This window comes from Gymnoscopelus microlampas (assembly GCF_963454915.1).
Source record: "Gymnoscopelus microlampas genome assembly, chromosome: 15".
In the NCBI taxonomy this organism is placed as follows: Eukaryota; Metazoa; Chordata; class Actinopteri; order Myctophiformes; family Myctophidae; genus Gymnoscopelus; species Gymnoscopelus microlampas.
Genome location: NC_139952.1, coordinates 48,747,422 through 48,766,632, shown reverse-complemented (window position 1 = coordinate 48,766,632; position 19,211 = coordinate 48,747,422). Strand labels below are relative to the sequence as shown.

At 39.6% G+C, this 19,211-nt stretch overlaps 2 protein-coding genes across 2 annotated transcripts in view; both read left to right on the top strand.

Moving 5' to 3' along the window:
- Window positions 1-19,211, top strand: part of LOC311062403 (uncharacterized protein) — a 320,988-nt gene that overhangs the window by 195,427 nt on the left and 106,350 nt on the right. Inside the window, exons 21-27 of the mRNA XM_084081417.1 lie at window positions 8,618-8,725; window positions 9,242-9,355; window positions 9,730-9,843; window positions 10,378-10,491; window positions 15,100-15,335; window positions 15,611-17,396; window positions 19,033-19,206. Coding sequence (XP_083937543.1) covers window positions 8,618-8,725; window positions 9,242-9,355; window positions 9,730-9,843; window positions 10,378-10,491; window positions 15,100-15,335; window positions 15,611-17,396; window positions 19,033-19,206 — 2,646 coding nt within the window. The remainder of the gene's footprint in view (window positions 1-8,617; window positions 8,726-9,241; window positions 9,356-9,729; window positions 9,844-10,377; window positions 10,492-15,099; window positions 15,336-15,610; window positions 17,397-19,032; window positions 19,207-19,211) is intronic.
- Window positions 1-19,211, top strand: part of LOC311062423 (stonustoxin subunit beta-like) — a 134,015-nt gene that overhangs the window by 104,868 nt on the left and 9,936 nt on the right. The window lies entirely within an intron of this gene.

Here is a 19,211-nt window from a genome sequence, read left to right as displayed (position 1 = left end):
TTATGAAACTTGTAACTATTGCAAAATAAAAAGTATGCAGTGGTTTTATTGGTTGTTGGGTGGTTGTCAACTATGTTTCTGCAACAAACAGTGGCATTTGTAGCTTGTGTGGCGCCCCCTATTAGGTGGAATTGAAATCACTTTTGGCTCTGTGTTGTTTTAAGGCCTCAATGTGTGATACAAAAACTGGGGTAGATCGGATGCTGCATTCATGATTTTGGAAATTCTTTTGTAAAATAAGACCCTCCCGGAAGGCAATAATAGCCAATCAAAATTTGGAATTGAATATACACATTATCAACACACACGCTCACATGCACACACACTATTCATGACAACAGACAGGTGTCTATTCTTTCTCTGACAGTTGGTGGGTAGTTCTCTGCCAGGTCAGCACAGCATAAAAATGAATGGATGAATGAAAGGCAGGTTGTAGGCAACACATTCTCACTCCCAACTAGTCACTTAATGAAGAACCGTCAGTAGCCCCTAAACGTCCGATTATGAAGGTCCTGGTTCCCCTAAAAGTCCGATTTTGCAGTCCTGGTTATTTCTCCCTAACGCCCTAAAAAGTCCAAACGGGACTATGTCGTTTGCGCATGCGCAAATGAACGTTCAACATAGTGTGGTGGATGTGGTGGATTGCTCCATTTACAACGCTAACGTCCAGGTCATAAACGATCAGATTTCAAATATGAAGTGCTTAACTAAAGGCCACGGATGTTATAATTGTGTACGTTCCAGCTTGAGTACCCATATCTTCCGTATTGTTCAATAAAAAGCCTTTTAATCCGATCGACGGCCATTTTCTCCGTCTTTTCATCAGCTTTCAACTATGCGATCCTATCGGTCGGGAGGTGTATTGCACATTATAACTCTATGCGAAAATGGCCGACGATCGGATTAAAATGCTTTTTATCCAACAATACGGAAGATATGGGTACTCATGCTGAAACGTCGGCATGTATAACATCCTGGGCATTTAGGTAAGCACTTCATATTTGAAATCTGAACGTTTGTGTAGACGTTACAGTTGTAAATTGAGCAATTCATCACACCAGGTTGAAGAATGTCCATGACCGTCATCTTTCAGGCCTACCGCTGATAACCATTAGCACATTGGTTCTCAAAGTGGGGTCCGGGGACCCCCAGGGGTACTTGAGGGGGTTCCAGGGGGTCCCCAGCTAAATGATGGACAGGGACCAAATGGACCCTTATGGGTCTGTAACTCTGAGAGTGTACAAATGTAACCAAATGGACCCTAACAGGTCCATTTGGTTCCATTTGTACACTCTCAGAGTTAAATTAACATTGATTTTACAATATGAATGTGGGTCCCAGAGACCTACATGCCATTAAATGGGGGTCCGTAGCCTAATGCATGTCAAACTGGGGGTCCTTGAAATTAAAATGGTTGAAATCACTGCTAGAGAGCCGTAAAAATCTTCTCTTATGGGGGTCCCTGGCTTATCTTTTGAAATGGGGGTCCGCGGTCTAATAAGTGTCTATTTGGGGGTCCTTGGCACGAAAAAGTTTGAGAACCATTGCATTAGCACATGAAGTCAATTCATTGTTTAATTTCAAATAAGTTTAATTTCACTTATACCACTTCATTCTGTTGATGTTTCTATTTTACTGCTACAGCAATTCATCACAAGGCTTTTTCTTTACTATTTAGCATAAATATAGTCCTGGTTATTTCTCCCTAACGCCCTAAAAAGTCCAAACGAGACTATGTGGTTTGCGCATGTGCAAAGGAACGTTCAACATGGTTTGGTGGGTGTGGTGGGGATTGCTCCATTTACAACGCTAACGTCCAGGTCATAAACGATCAGATTTCAAATATGAAGTGCTTAACTAAAGGCCATGGATGTTAAAATGGTGTGCGTTCCAGCTTGAGTACCCATATCTTCAGTATTGTTCAATAAAAAGCCTTTTAATCCGATCGACGGCCATTTTCTCCGTCTTTTCATCAGCTTTCAACTATGCGATCCTATCGGTTGGGAGGTGTATTGCACATTATAACTCTATACGAAAATGGCAGCCAATCGGATTAAAATGCTTTTTATTGAACAACACGGAATATACGGGTATTTTTGAGGGATCGTACATAATTTTAACGTCCGTGGCCATGGGGTAAGCACTTTATAGTTGAAATCTAGATGTTTATGTAGATGTACGGGTCGTAAATGGAAAAAGTGCAAACATCAGGTTGAAGTGTCATGATATGAAATCTATCTATCTACATTGGACTGACACAACGTGAGCTAAGAGACGTGGTTTAAATGCAACATAACACACATCACCACCCAAACAAACCTGGAAATATTCTGTGCATTTTCATATTTTGTTGATCATTTTTCGATAAGTGTTTGTTGAGAACGAGAGATTTGTTTAACTTTTCCAACCCCGTGACGTCACGTCAGATTACTTCCGCATTCCGCGTGTTCGTACTCATGTCTCTGTCAGTGTCAATAAAGATCTGACAAAACAAATGTTTTATGATCTATCTAAACGTTCAAATGTTTTAAAAAGGTACTGACCCTATGGCCACGGATGTTACAATTATGTGCGGGCCCTTAAAAGTACCCGTATCTTCCGTATTGTTTAATAAAAAGCATTTTAATCTGATTGGTGGCCATTTTATCAGAGAGTTGTAATGTTGCGTGAGTGCAGTACACCTTTCAACCCATAGGGTCAGGTGAAAACATATGGAGAAAATGGCCAGCAATTGGATTAAAAGGCTTTTTATTGAACATTACAAAAGATAGAGGTACTTTTGAGAACCCATACATGATTTTAACATCTGTGGCCATGAGTTAATAATTTTATATTTAAAGTGTGAAGATTTATGTTGATGTACAGGCTGTAAATGCAGAAGTGCAAACACCAGGTTAAAGTTTCGCCATGACTGCCATAATGTATTATGGTTTCCAAGTGCTATACTGCCACCGGACATAAACATTACAACATTAAAACAGATCAAATAATTGCTGTTTGTGGTTCTATAGGGCGTTGGTGTAAAGTAACTAAGTACATTTACTCAAGTACTGTACTTAAGTACAATTTTGAGGTATTTTTACTTTACTGGAGTATTTCCCAATTCTCAGTACTTTAAACGAAATGATGCAACGCTGATATCGCTTTTGTAATTCATTTTATAATATTTAAGGCACCCGGTGTGTATTGTATTCCAATAATAATAATAATAATAATAATAATAAGGGTAATAATAATCATAATAATAATAATAATAATGTAATTATAGAGCAGTAACACACTGAAATAATAAGGGTAATAATAATAATAATAAGGGTAATAATTGAATGTAGAGCAGTAACACACTGGAATAATAATGTAATGTATAGAGCAGTAACACACTGGAATAATAATAATAATAATAATAATAATAAGGGTAATAATAATAATAAGGGTAATAATAATAATAATAATAATAATAACATGTGTGAGGAAAGTTATATTGGCGCGTTTGAGCTGAAGAGCTGATAAATAATCCATTGTCCGATTCGGCGCCCCCTAGTGGCCAAGTTATTCTAGAAGGACCGTAACCCTAATTTTCAGAACCACATGTCTGTGTGAGAGGAAATTTATATTGGCGCGTTCGTGCTGAAGAGCTGATAAATAATCCATTGTCCGATCGTGTTCTCGCCCCCTAGTGGCCAAGTTAATCAACAAAGCACGTAACCCTAGCTTTCGCAACCACATGTCCGTGTGAGAGGAAACTTATATTGGCGCGTTCGCGCTGAAGAGCTGATAAATAATCCATTGTCCGATCGTGTTTTCGCCCCCTAGTGGCCAAGTTAATCGAGAAAGCGCGTAACCCTAGCTTTCGCAACCACATGTCCTCGTGTGAGGAAACTTATATTGGCGCGTTTGGGCTGATTAACAGATACGGAATCCGTTGTCCGATTGTGTTTTCGCCCCCTAGTGGCTGGGTTAATAGCGAAAAACTGTTCAAAAATAGTAAAAACAAAATCGGACACCAGTATATGCATCAGCGCGCCACCCCGAACGTGCTCGTATAACTCTTCTCGCACACGGCCTTACCGTTCTCCTTAAATGGCTGGGGACTAATCTCAACTTATTTCGCAAAATAACACGACATATCTCCTTAACGATACGTTTTTAGAATCCGTCGTTCGGATATGTTGTACAGCTCGCCGAGACGCACGTATGGATGTCTTGTTTGTCCCGCTACGACACTTCTAACGTTTGCTTCTGACAATGACATAAGGTACATGGAGTCGTAGAGCGTTCACCCATACTGAGAGCCAAATTCAGAAATTGGTAAAAATGTCGGTTAGGGACAAACAAGATATCCATGCGTGCGTCTTGGCAAGATAAGAACAACTTATCCAAACATTGGACTATAAGTCCTTATCGTATTTGAGATATTAAAACAAATGCAATTGTTTCGGCCGCGTCGACCTTTGCAGTCTTTTCGGTGAACTTTTGAACTTATCAGTGTCAGAAAAAATCAGGATTGGTTCCAATAAATCCGGCTTACTCTCAACATGGATGGAAAGAAGTTTCAGATTTTTAAAAAATATCTCCATTGATTTATCACAGATTAGGTGCTCGATACCGCACGTACAAATCAATGTTTGACAAAACCACTTTCCCAAAGTTTACAAAAATCGAGATCTATCCCATTCGATTCAGCGTCCTTTTTTGAGTCTGAAAAGGTGTTTTTGAATATAAAAAAAAAATATTTAAAAAAAAATGTGAGAAAAGCTAAACCTTGAACTATTTCAAAAATCGATAACTTCTTATTAAAGAATTCTAGACTATTGATGTAACCTATCATTCGACTCGAAATCATCTCAGTAAGCGGTTGGAAGGGTCGAAAAAATAAAAAAATAAAAAAAATATTTTTGTGAAAAAAGCCTCACGTTTATGACAATTTAACGCTTGTTTAAACCATTCCCAAAAGTTAAAAAAAAATCGAGACCTATCCCATTCAATTCAACGTCCTTTTTTGAGTCTGAAAATGTGTTTTTTAATTAAAAAAAATATATTTTTGAAAAATGTGAGAAAAGCTTAACTTTATATTTCAAAAATCTATAACTTCTAATTGAAAAATTGTAGACTATTGATGTAACCCACGATTCGACTCAGCGTCATCCAATTAGTGAGGGAGGGTGTTAAAAAACAATAAAAAAAAGATTTTAATTATTTGATCTGTTTTAATGTTTATGTCCGGTGGCAGTATAGCACTTGGAAACCATAATACATTATGGCAGTCATGGCGAAACTTTAACCTGGTGTTTGCACTTCTGCATTTACAGCCTGTAAATCAACATAACTCTTCACACTTTAAATATAAAATTATTAACTCATGGCCACAGATGTTAAAATCATGTATGGGTTCTCAAAAGTACCTTTATCTTTTGTAATGTTCAATAAAAAGCCTTTTAATCCAATTGCTGGCCATTTTCTCCATATGTTTTCACCTGACCCTATGGGTTGAAAGGTATACTGCACTCACGCAACATTACAACTCTCTGATAAAATGGCCACCAATCAGATTAAAATGCTTTTTATTAAACAATACGGAAGATACGGGTACTTTTAAGGACCCGCACATAATTGTAACATCCGTGGCCATAGGGTCAGTACCTTTTTAAAACATTTGAACGTTTAGATAGATCATAAAACATTTGTTTTGTCAGATCTTTATTGACACTGACAGAGACATGAGTACGAACACGCGGAATGCGGAAGTAATCTGACGTGACGTCACGGGGTTGGAAAAGTTAAACAAATCTCTCGTTCTCAACAAACACTTATCGAAAAATGATCAACAAAATATGAAAATGCACAGAATATTTCCAGGTTTGTTTGGGTGGTGATGTGTGTTATGTTGCATTTAAACCACGTCTCTTAGCTCACGTTGTGTCAGTCCAATGTAGATAGATAGATTTCATATCATGACACTTCAACCTGATGTTTGCACTTTTTCCATTTACGGCCCGTACATCTACATAAACGTCTAGATTTCAACTATAAAGTGCTTACCCCATGGCCACGGACGTTAAAATTATGTACGATCCCTCAAAAATACCCGTATATTCCGTGTTGTTCAATAAAAAGCATTTTAATCCGATTGGCTGCCATTTTCGTATAGAGTTATAATGTGCAATACACCTCCCAACCGATAGGATCGCATAGTTGAAAGCTGATGAAAAGACGGAGAAAATGGCCGTCGATCGGATTAAAAGGCTTTTTATTGAACAATACTGAAGATATGGGTACTCAAGCTGGAACGTACACCATTATAACATCCATGGCCTTTAGTTAAGCACTTCATATTTGAAATCTGATCGTTTATGACCTGGACGTTAGCGTTGTAAATGGAGCAATCCCCACCACACCCACCACACCATGTTGAACGTTCCTTTGCACATGCGCAAACCACATAGTCCCGTTTGGACTTTTTAGGGCGTCGTTAGGGATTGATTGATTGAATTGATTGATTGAAATTTTTATTAGGCAAAAGAATGTAAAACAACACAGTTACATTTATAATGCTTTTGTCTAAAAGGTCCGGCCAAAAAAGTCCTTGCGGGCTTGTTTCCATTGGGGTCCTTGAATTAATTTCATAGACATACATAGTAGCAACCAAACAGTTCAAAAATCAACATAAGAATACAGAGGGGAAAAAAAATATATACCATTATGTACAAAAAAGGTCATGAGAAAATAATGAAATATATACAAAACAAAACATGATCAAAATAAAATAAAAAGTATGTACAAAAAAGGGGGAGGGGGGGGGGCAAATAACCAGGACTATATTTATGCTAAATAGTAAAGAAAAAGCCTTGTGATGAATTGCTGTAGCAGTAAAATAGAAACATCAACAGAATGAAGTGGTATAAGTGAAATTAAACTTATTTGAAATTAAACAATGAATTGACTTCATGTGCTAATGCAATGGTTCTCAAACTTTTTCGTGCCAAGGACCCCCAAATAGACACTTATTAGACCGCGGACCCCCATTTCAAAAGATAAGCCAGGGACCCCCATAAGAGAAGATTTTTACGGCTCTCTAGCAGTGATTTCAACCATTTTAATTTCAAGGACCCCCAGTTTGACATGCATTAGGCTACGGACCCCCATTTAATGGCATGTAGGTCTCTGGGACCCACATTCATATTGTAAAATCAATGTTAATTTAACTCTGAGAGTGTACAAATGGAACCAAATGGACCTGTTAGGGTCCATTTGGTTACATTTGTACACTCTCAGAGTTACAGACCCATAAGGGTCCATTTGGTCCCTGTCCATCATTTAGCTGGGGACCCCCTGGAACCCCCTCAAGTACCCCTGGGGGTCCCCGGACCCCACTTTGAGAACCAATGTGCTAATGGTTATCAGCGGTAGGCCTGAAAGATGACGGTCATGGACATTCTTCAACCTGGTGTGATGAATTGCTCAATTTACAACTGTAACGTCTACACAAACGTTCAGATTTCAAATATGAAGTGCTTACCTAAATGCCCAGGATGTTATACATGCCGACGTTTCAGCATGAGTACCCATATCTTCCGTATTGTTGGATAAAAAGCATTTTAATCCGATCGTCGGCCATTTTCGCATAGAGTTATAATGTGCAATACACCTCCCGACCGATAGGATCGCATAGTTGAAAGCTGATGAAAAGACGGAGAAAATGGCCGTCGATCGGATTAAAAGGCTTTTTATTGAACAATACGGAAGATATGGGTACTCAAGCTGGAACGTACACAATTATAACATCCGTGGCCTTTAGTTAAGCACTTCATATTTGAAATCTGATCGTTTATGACCTGGACGTTAGCGTTGTAAATGGAGCAATCCACCACATCCACCACACTATGTTGAACGTTCATTTGTGCATGCGCAAACGACATAGTCCCGTTTGGACTTTTTAGGGCGTTAGGGAGAAATAACCAGGACTGCAAAATCGGACTTTTAGGGGAACCAGGACCTTCATAATCGGACGTTTAGGGGCTACTGACGGTTCTTCATTAAGTGACTAGTTGGGAGTGAGAATGTGTTGTTGTAGGCGACACCTTTTTATTACACAGGCAGGACATCAGGAAATGTGTTGAACCTGTAATAATAATTTTATCAGTTCCATCTTGTTCACAACTCCACACACACACACACACGCACACGCACACGCACACGCACACGCACACACACACACACACACACACACAGCTCCCCCGCCCCCAACAAGCCGGTCAGCCAAATTCAACATCTTCTCCCACAATGACGGGCTCTTTCACAACAGTTTGTGATGCAAAAGACAAACATTTGATCACTCTATGGGCTTAGCATCCAGAAGCAATGAAACACAAAGTATGTCATTCCCCCTATACAATATACACAACACTCACACTGTATTTTTGTCATATATTACTGTTTATTATTGTTAATGGTTATTATTTAGCTGTTTTCTTCTGTTTTCTTGATGCTGCAATGTCGTGAGGCGAAACTCAAAATAGTTTCCCTTCTATATGTAAAATGAGACTTAACAATAACAAATATTGAATGAATTGACATCTTCATTCACATGATAACTATAGAAACATGTATATGATTCCAGAAGTCACAGACCAGAGTCTCCAACACCCAGCTATGTGTCTATGAAGAGTGACTGGTCTAGAAGAAGCCCTCCTAACTTCAGTAATGAACCTGGACCTCCAGACACAAAGTATGTGAATCCTCCTATACAATATACACAAAAATATACACATAAACGGACAGTAGCGATCCAGATAAATATCAACCATGTTTGAAAATTGTCGTGGCTGCATCAAATATCTGAAAGCAAATGGGGAGGCTTAAGATTGGATCTTTGAACCGCACACTGTGTGTGTGTGTGTGTGTGTGTGTGTGTGTGTGTGTGTGTGTGTGTGTGTGTGTGTGTGTGTGTGTGTGTGTGTGTGTGTGTGTGTGTGTGTGTGTGTGCGCGCGCGCGCGGGAAGTCGTACAAATCGTAAGTAATGACCGGACATAGCTGATCCACAGGCTCACAACACAGGGCTTTGACTTAAGCTTAAGCTTGTAGATCAGCTATTTTCGGTGTGCGACATGCTTCCAAATGACTGAAATCAGTTGTGGCGTCTGAGAACTTTAATCCATTTAGATTTAAAATGGGACTAACAATAACAAATATTTAATTAACTGAATTCCCATAATAAGTATGGAAACATGTATATGATTCCAGAAGTCTTCACCACAGACCAGAGTCTCCAACACCCAGCTGTCTGTCTTTGAAGAGTGACTGGTCTAAAGGATTGGTTGGTAACTTCAGTAATGAACCTGGACCTCTACACGCAAAGTATGTGAATCCTCCTATACAATATACACAACACTATAAAGCTGCACTTACACTACAGGGTTTTTAAAATCTTAAACAATTTGGAATTCTGGTAGAATCACACACTACAGGATGGGATTATCTTGAACATTTACACACTACTAGATTTTAAAACAATAACAATAAAATGGGACGTAACATAACAATAACAAATCTTTAACAAATTGACCTTCATTCATACGATAATTATAGAAACATTTTGATTTACGTGCGACTCCCTTGTGACACGGGAGTCGCACGCAAATCATATAAATGTTTCTATAAGTATTACAAATATTGAATAAATTGAGTTCTTCATTCACATGAAAATTATAGAAACATGTATATGATTCCAGAAGTCTTCACCACAGACCAGAGTCTCCAACACCCAGCTGTCTGTCTTTGAAGAGCAACTGGTCTAAAGGATTGGTTGGTAACTTCAGTAATGAACCTGGACCTCCACACACAAAGTATGTGAATCCTCCTATACAATATACACAACAATATAAAGCATAACGAACAGTAGCGATCCAGATAAATATCAACCATGTTTGAAAATTGTCTTGACGGCCTCGAATATCTGAGAGCAAACTGAGAGGCTAAAGATTGGTTCTTTGAACCGCTCACACTAGACTCTAGACACTGGACTAGAGGATATTCATGACCAGCATTTGCTCTGGATCTAGGCTGGGGTACGGAATGCCCCCAGTTTATCTACAGATTGTAAGTTATACTGTGTGTGTTCAGTTTGTAAATGAAGTCATACAAATCATATCTAATGACCAAAAATAGCTGATCTACAGGCTCATAACACAATGCGCTGTGATGTGTGGTTGCGCTTGTAGATCAGCTATTTTCGGTGCGCGACATGCTTCCAAATGACTGAAATCAGTTCTGTCAACTGAACATTTTAATCCATGTAGATTTAAAATGGGACTAACACTAATACACATTTAATTAATTGAATTCCCATAATAATTATAGAAACATGTATATGATTCCAGAAGTCTTCATCACAGACCAGAGTCTCCAACACCCAGCTGTGTGTCTTTGAAGAGTGACTGGTCTAAAGGATTGGTTGGTAACTTCAGTAATGAACCTGGACCTCCACACACAAAGTATGTGAATCCTCCTATACAATATACACAACACTATAAAGCTGCACTCACTCTACAGGGTTTTGAAAAAATATGATTTGCGTGCGACTGGTAGCATCACACACTACAGGATAATCTCATAAGATTCTCTGATGGTTTTATCTTGAACATGCACATACTACGAGATTTTAAAACAATGATCACATCCGTGGGAACTAGGGGTGCTGGGTGGGCGGACACCCCCATCACGTCCCCACCCAGGAGGTTGACAATGAATCAAAGTTTATCTATAGATTATAAGTTACTGTCAAGTTTGTGAATGAAGTCATACAAATCACAGTGTGGTGTTCAGAGGTGAAGCTGCATCTGCTGAATCTATCTATCTATCTATCTATTGTGGGGTATCGATCAAAGCCAAGAGTCAGACAGTGGTGGTACAAGCCCAAACATGGGTTTTTATTCAAAGAATGGCACAGAGTTACTGCATAACGTTCAAATCATAATGAGGGTGAGTATCTAGCACTGTGAATAATTGTTTAACAAAAGTTCTTCCCAGGATCGGGGCTCAGTTTGGACATCAATCGTTCAGCAAGGTGTGACACAGTTTCAAAGAGGGGTTCAAGGTTCAAGTTTATTAGTGTCCCCGAGGGGCAAATTGTTAGATAAGTTCCATACGGTGCCGCCTGGCTGCCCGTCCTTCTCCATGGAGAATCATAATCCTAGTTAGTCAGGGGATATTAAAAAAGTCTTGGAATAAATTCCTTACCAAAAAAAATCTTCACCGATGTGTTTGCAAAGGTGTCTAGTAACACATCTCACAAAGACTGAAATTCAGTATCCCTAGGAAAATTTTTGACAGCTCCTTAAAGTTGGGCTACCCACCATAAACTTGGTTAAAAAAAGAATCCCCCCAAAAAAAATCAAAATTTAATTCTGTTTTAAGTAGCATGTGAGGTTTTTATGATTCTGAATCCATTGCAATCATTTGTTTTGCACCAAAACCACTCCTTGGGCTAAAAACGGCCCAACCTCAATGGGCTTTTTACACAAAAAGTATACATGGCTATGGCCGTTTTTAGCCCAAGGAGGGGTTTTGGTGCAAAACAAATGATTGCAATGGATTCAGAATCATAAAAACACCCTAGTTTAGCCCCTCACATGCTACTCAAAACAGAATTAAATTTGGATTTTATTTTGGATTTTTTTTTAAACAAGGTTATGGTGGGTACCCCAACTTTAAGGAGCTGTCAAAAATTCTCCTAGGGATACTGAATTTCAGTCTTTGTGAGATGTGTTACTAGACACCTTTACAAACACATTGGTGAAGATTTTTTTGGGTAAGGAATTTATTCCAAGATTGGAAGATATTCTGCTAATATCCCCTGACTAAGTGAGAGAGACAGAGCAGAGAGTGTTTGTAGCATAGAGTTAAAAATAATAGAGAGGGCACCGGATATCGCCTCCCGTCCACTTGCATTGAGTTGCTCACCCAGCGCATGAAGCGAATTCACCCCTTCTTCCGGGTTGTAAAGTGTGATGGGCGTAGCCTATTTGGGGCCACTGTGATCCGTTCTGCGTCACAGAAGTGACGCGTTTTACGTCACAGAGGTGCGCGTTCCTGTGCGCAAGCTTGTGCGCAAGCTCGTGAGTCAAGCCCATTGGTCGAAACCGTTTTCGCTCGTACATTTGCAGTGGCCCCATCCGTTTAAGCTGCAGTACCTACGAATGGCCAGCATGTCCATTTCGCTTCAATGCAAGCACTGGGTTCTGGGGGCTTGGTTTGTAGCCAACGCCCGGCCTGTCACACAGGTGCCCTGAGTTGGGGCTGATCGAGGAGGTAGAGTGGCAGGTACGCCCCTCGATGACACAGCCTAGGCTGCAGTGCTGTCTTCTGGTCTTCTCTCTGTCTCTCCTCCACTGTCTCCCCATGGTGAGGCGCTTACCTGCCTGGCAGTCTCGTAGCAAGACTCCACACTATCTATGCAACTGTCATTTTATTGCATTTTTCATTAAATCATCTAACTCTGGTGAGGTCTGCATACATATAGTAGTAATATACACAAGTCAGTCTCTTTGCTTTCACTTCAATTCACTTCAATTGCTGTGCTTGTCGTTTCTGAGTGAAAACCTCACCAATACAATGTGGTGTTCAGTTGTTAAGTCACAATGTTTCCTTATAGATTAACTTTTAAACGTTACGTTTATGCCTGCTGTCTGCAGCCAGCATCTGTCTCCATGTGCCCAGACACATATCTCATTGAAGAGCATAGATATGATTATATTATAACTCTATGGCATAGATATGAGGAGGGAAAGAGCTCCATTGGAAATGGTAACTAAGAGATTCAATGTGTAAAATCTTATGACAAAAACAACAGAAACAGCATGATCACTGTAGCTGTGAGCTGGAATTAGGTTACATACTGTAGGTTCATAAACCTAAAAAAAAAACTAAAAAAAATATGTTAAGTATGTGACACATCACCGCCACAAACAGACCTATAGCCTATACACAGGTCTACAGTGTCATTCCCACCGGGCGCTATAACTATAAAGATAACTATATTATTCACCATTGTATTGTTTTTTATAGTTGGTGTGAACACTGCCATCCACTTGACTTACAACTATTTAAAAAACTATACTGTTATTGTTATAGTTATAGTTACAGCTGAGCACTCATAACATAAGAACAGGAAAACAAATCATCTACAGATCTGTCAGTGTAACAACAAAACATTACATGCTCTTAAGAAGCGCTTACGTACACGTCACTGACTCTTAATTGGATAATTATTCATTCTACAACACACAAACGGGTTTAGCAAATGGTTACATTTACTAAAATGGAGACATGAACGCTGAGGAGTACCTTAGTCTATAGATGTCAGTTGAATACATCACTGCTGAAAGCAATTTGTTGACCACGCAAAGTTTACAATGGACAGCAATATTTGTATCTTTAACTGACACAAACTCAAAATAATGCAGTGGTAGGACGGTAGGAACCCTCACATGACATGCATTTGGCTGCAGACCCCTATCTGAAAATATGTTCTCCCAGGGACTCGCATAAGAAAAGATTTGTGCATGTGTGCAAAATAGCCGATCTACAAGCTCAAAACGGGCAGTAATTGGATGCATTGTGATCTTGTAGATCCCAGCTACCCCAAAAAGAGTATAAAATAGGGTGAAAGTGGTTAAACTGTTCCTTGTTTTGCTGTGGACCTCCTGGAACTCCCTCAAGGACCCCTGGGGGTCCCCAGATCATGCTTTGAGAACCACTGCTCTAAATATATGATAAAAAATATCATTGTATTCCTATTGTACAATTGTAGAATTGAAGAAAACTGTAGTATGTATTTATTATGATTAGAGTGTGGTCTTCCACCGTCTTTAGACTTTAGTTCATTCTCTCAACATTTCTGTGTGCAGGCCCTGCCCTTTTATGATGATTGGTGAGGCAGCTACCTATGCTAATTAAGATGTTTAATAATTAGGATTGGTGGTGTGTCTACCTATGATAATTAGGATCAACTGGCACAGACCTTCAAGTTTCAAGGATATATGAGATTCATCATTATAAGAACACCAATATGAACATTATGCTCTCTAAGAACATGTCCTGAATCTGACTAGACTTCTCTTAAGATTTTTCTTATGAAGAATCTTGAGAAACTTAAAGGACAACTCCAGACTAAATAACATATAGGCTCATTGTCCTACTTATATTGATCCAGAATGACTTGCCATGGGGTCTATTTTGCAGAATTGTCCCTGTCGTCCAGTTTCCCCAGCAGACCCAGCAGCCCTCATAGCATAGAGCGTAGTTCATAAGCATATCACTTCTTACGCTATTTGTTGCATTTGTTTGTTCTCATCAATCTGTTATTAGTTGTCATTACACACGCATGCATGACTTGGTTGTCCCACACAGCCGCTACAGTGTGCTAAACAGATGTTATGCTGTTATGTGTTTTGCCAAGTCCCAGAAAAGACGCACTGTGATTGGCCAGTACAGTCGCTCACCTGAAAACATAATGTACGAGACTGTTGCGGCTCGTGTGGGACAACCAAGGCATGGATGATCCCACGTTCATGCTCTTCAGAAGGTGGTTAAGGCATTCAGGGTCTGAGGTTAAACAAGTTAGGTAACTAATATTTGTCAATATCATTATATTATAATATCCATATCCAATATCCTCATATCTCCATCTTGTTGACAACACAGCAGCTAGGATTTGAACTGGTGCCACTGCCAAGTCAAGAAGATATAGGAGATCCCACCACTCCTAATAGTAGTTGTTTATTAAAGCAAAAAATACTATTACAACTAGTTAAAGTACACAGCAAATTAACACAATTTGATATTTTTTTTTCTGATGTTGTACCCTACTGGCTCACCTGCCAGTGAGGACAAAAATGTTTGTAAAAAATAAGACAAATGCACACTTTTTATAATTTATGAATGAAAGATTTATGAATATACCATATAGTTCCATGAAGTGTAGATTATTATTTTACATCAACACAATGCAGTTTGAACATATCAATGATGTTATGTCATATTATATTATATGTAGATATTAAAGTCTATTATATAGTAATACATTGTCTTCATCTCCACAGAGAGAGGAAGAGGAGTGGTTGTGTTGTGACAGAGCAGGCATCCAGGTGTTCGGTGTGTGAGGAGGTTCTGACAGATCCAGTCTCTACCAGCTGTGGACACTGGTTCTGCAGACAGTGCATCACCTCATACTGGGACCAGTCTGCTCCAACAGGACACTATGGCTGTCCCCAGTGTAGTAAGAGATCCAGAACCACACCCGGACTTAAGACACCCAGTCAAACCACACCTGGACAAAGTAAGACTGGACAGAATTTGCACTAATTAAAATAGCATGTTAATGAATTGAATGCTTAATTTGCAGAAATCATAGTCAGACTAAATATTCAAATTAGTGTCTGAATCAATATCTAAGTGCAAATAATGAAGCAAAACAACTATCAACTCTGGACAAAAACAACTGATCTTGTGTTATTACTTTTTACTGTTTTTTTAAACAAATTGTGTGCCGTAAATATGTAAAGTTATGAATTAACCAGAATGTTTAAAACATACATGTTCTTCTAATTTCAGATGTCAGTCTGCAGGATGATTTGAATGATTATAAGATCAGTTTGAACAGTCTTGATGATGTGCAAGACCACATGACAGAAGAGTCTGGAACCTCCCTCACCAGCACCTACACAGAGCTCTACATCACAGAGGGAGAGAGTGAAGGGGTTAATAGCCAACATGAGGTGATACAGCTTGAGACAGCTTCCAACATGAAGACCTTCCATGACACACCAATCAACTGCTGTGACATCTTTAAACCCCTCCCTGGCAGGGAGACACCCATCAGAAGAGTGTTGACCAAGGGCATCGCTGGCATTGGAAAAACATTCTCTGTGCGTAAGTTCACTCTGGACTGGGCAAAGGGTTTGGAAAATCAAGATATTCATCTCCTGGTTCCCTTTTCATTCCGGGAGCTGAACTTGGTCAGAGATGAGCAGTACAGTCTTCTCACACTGATCCATGAATTCCACCCAACATTAAAGAAGGTCACAGCAGAGCAGCTCGCTGTCTGGAAAGTTGGCTTCATCTTTGATGGTCTAGATGAAAGCAGGTTTTCATTGTTCCAAAACAATGACATTGTTTCTGATGTCACAGTGACATCATCAGTGGACGTACTGTTGACAAACCTAATCGAGGGGAATCTGCTCCCCTCAGCTCTCCTCTGGATAACCACCAGACCTGCAGCAGCCAATCAGATCCTTCCTGCATGTGTTGACATGGTGACAGAAGTGCGAGGGTTCACAGACCCCCAGAAGGAGGAATACTTTAGGAACAGATTCAGTGATGAGACACAGACCAGCACAGTCATCTCACACTTGAAGACATCAAGGACCCTCCACATCATGTGTCACATCCCACTCTTCTGTTGGATCATTGCTACCATTCTGCTGGACATGTTGAGGACATACACAATAGGACAGCTGCCCAAGACCCTGACTGAGATGTGCTGCCACTTCCTGTTGGTTCAGACAAAGAGGAAGAAGAAGAAGTATGCTGAGACACATGAGGTGAATCAACAGCAGCTCATGGAGTCTGATAGGGAAGTTCTTCTGAAGCTGGGCAGGCTGGCATTTGAACATCTGGAGAAGGGTAGCATCCTGTTCTACCAAGAAGACCTGGAAGAGTGTGGTCTTGATGTGAAAGATGCCTCACTGTACTCAGGAGTGTGCACAGAGATCTTCAAAAGAGAGGGTGTGCTCTTCCAGAAAGTGGTCTACAGCTTTGTTCATCTGAGCATCCAGGAGTTTCTAGCTGCAGTCTACCTGTTCCGTTGTTTCACAGAGAAGAACATGAAGGTACTGAAGACATTCCTGGAAGATAATAAATACAAGAGTGACAGCTCCCTCTCCGACTTCCTGAAAGCCGCTATGAAAAAAGCCCTGAAGAGTAAAAATGGCCACCTGGACCTACTTGTTCGGTTCCTTCATGGCCTCTCTCTTGAGTCCAACCAGAGTCTGTTAGGAGGCCTACTGGGTCAGACAGAGAACAGTCCAGAGAGCATCCAGAAAGCCATCAAGAACCTACGGAGAATGGCCACTCATGATGCCTCTCCTGACAGATGTATTAACATATTCCACTGTTTGATGGAGATGAACGACCACTCATTACATCAGGAGATCCAAAAGTTCCTGAAGTCAAAGAACGGATCAAAGAAGAAACTGTCTGGGAGCCAGTGTTCAGCTCTGGCCGTCATGCTGCTGATGTCTGAGGAGGTTCTGGAAGAGTTGGACCTGGACAAATACAACACAATGGAGAAGTTTCGATGGAGACTGATCCCAGCTGTGAGGAACTGCAGAAAGGCTCGGTTAGTAGTCAAGTGAATAGAAACATCCTAGAATCAATCTGACATTACAGTTAATTAACACTATAATTAGAAATGAAGGTTGACATAAACGTTCCAATAATGCTGTCTGTGTCTCAAATAGTGACTAGTGGTATTGTGTGTATGTCCAAATAAAGGCTAGACCACAATAAAGAAGAGTAAAAACAAAACTAAGAGTCTAAAAGCCCCACCAGACCAGTGGTTTAAACCCACTGACATTGCCATCCTCTCAGTAGTGGAACTTAAAATACAAAGGACAAGATAATTGTTATTTTCAATGGGCCTCATTCACACAGCTCTTAACATTCTGCTATATTCTTTAGTGTAGGTTTGCTTGTAAATAAAGAGCCACGTCTGATTCATGAAAGGCTTTGTAAAGCGTTGATTTGTGTGCATCTCAGGTGTATCAGATGATGAATTCCACCAAATCAAATGTGCATTCATCATCTGCATTGTTCCACGCCCCTTTTAACACTATAAAAGACAACCGAAATACCCAACATTAATCCCGCTTCACCGTGGTGAAAGCACTCTGTAGTACAAGTTCAAAGGGGTCACTTGTCAAAAAGAAAAAGGTCTACAAGCTTACAATGCTTTGCATCGTTGGTATCATGAAGGTGAACCTGTGGAATGTGCAGACATTTCCTGGCAATATGTTTTTTTGAGATATGATGTTTTGGTTCCAAAGTGTTGGACCTGACGGCTGAATAAAATTGCCATTACCAATGCTGTAGTACAGCTGAATATCCATGGACAACTTATAAACAACATATGTTTGTCCAAGCTCCAGATTCAATGATTGTATTGCAACTGCCACAGTTCAGCAGTTGAGCTTCTTTACTCTGTTAAAGGGACATACAACCCTAAACCATTATTATTTTTAAATTGTTTTTGAATGCTGATCTCTGCCAGCTTGTTTGTAAAGCTTTTACACATTGTTGGCAGTAAATATGCCATGTATTTGCTCATTCTCACTTTATTCATTTCAAACCTTCAACTGCTGGTTGAAATCTTTGATATCAAAATTGCTATCTTCCTCTGTACAGTCTTTCTGTGACGTCTAGTTCCACACTTGTTTTGGTTGCATTCCTGAGCCAAAATAGAATATTTGCGGTGTCTGCTGTGGTAGAAAACCAATACAAAACTATATAAACTCCAAAACAACTCTCACAGTTTAATCACTATGAGCCTACTGATGATCCAGTTTTAAAGAGAATGTTTTAAATATGGTTTTGCTCTTGTTGAGATTGGTTTCCTATTAACAATTAGTCAAATATTGGGATTATTGTCTCAGGAATGTCACACAAAGTAAAAAACTAAAATCTTCATGAATTCAAGGTTTAATTGATAGGAAAAAAAATATTTTGGGGTAAAATATTCCTTTAATGGAAGACAAAACTATATTAGTATACTCAGCATACTGTAGGTGAAGTGCACACATGTAACATGAAGGTAACCAACATCAATTCCAAACAAACATTAAGTCATCAAAAAACAACTATATCACATTCACTTATAGCAATTATGAATAATATGATATTATGTAAAACTGAGGTGTGAATTATGTGAACTAGGTGTAATTTGTTTTGATAGTCTCTTATTTAATCTGTATTTACAGACTTGTTGGCTGTAACCTCAGACAGACAGACGTTGAAGTTGTGGCTTCAGCTCTCAGCTCTAATCCTTCACATTTGAGAGAATTGGACCTCAGCAAAAACAACCTGGACTCAGGACTACTGGACCTGCTCTTAGCTGGACTGAAGAGTCTGCACTGTAGACTGGAAATTCTAAGGTAAG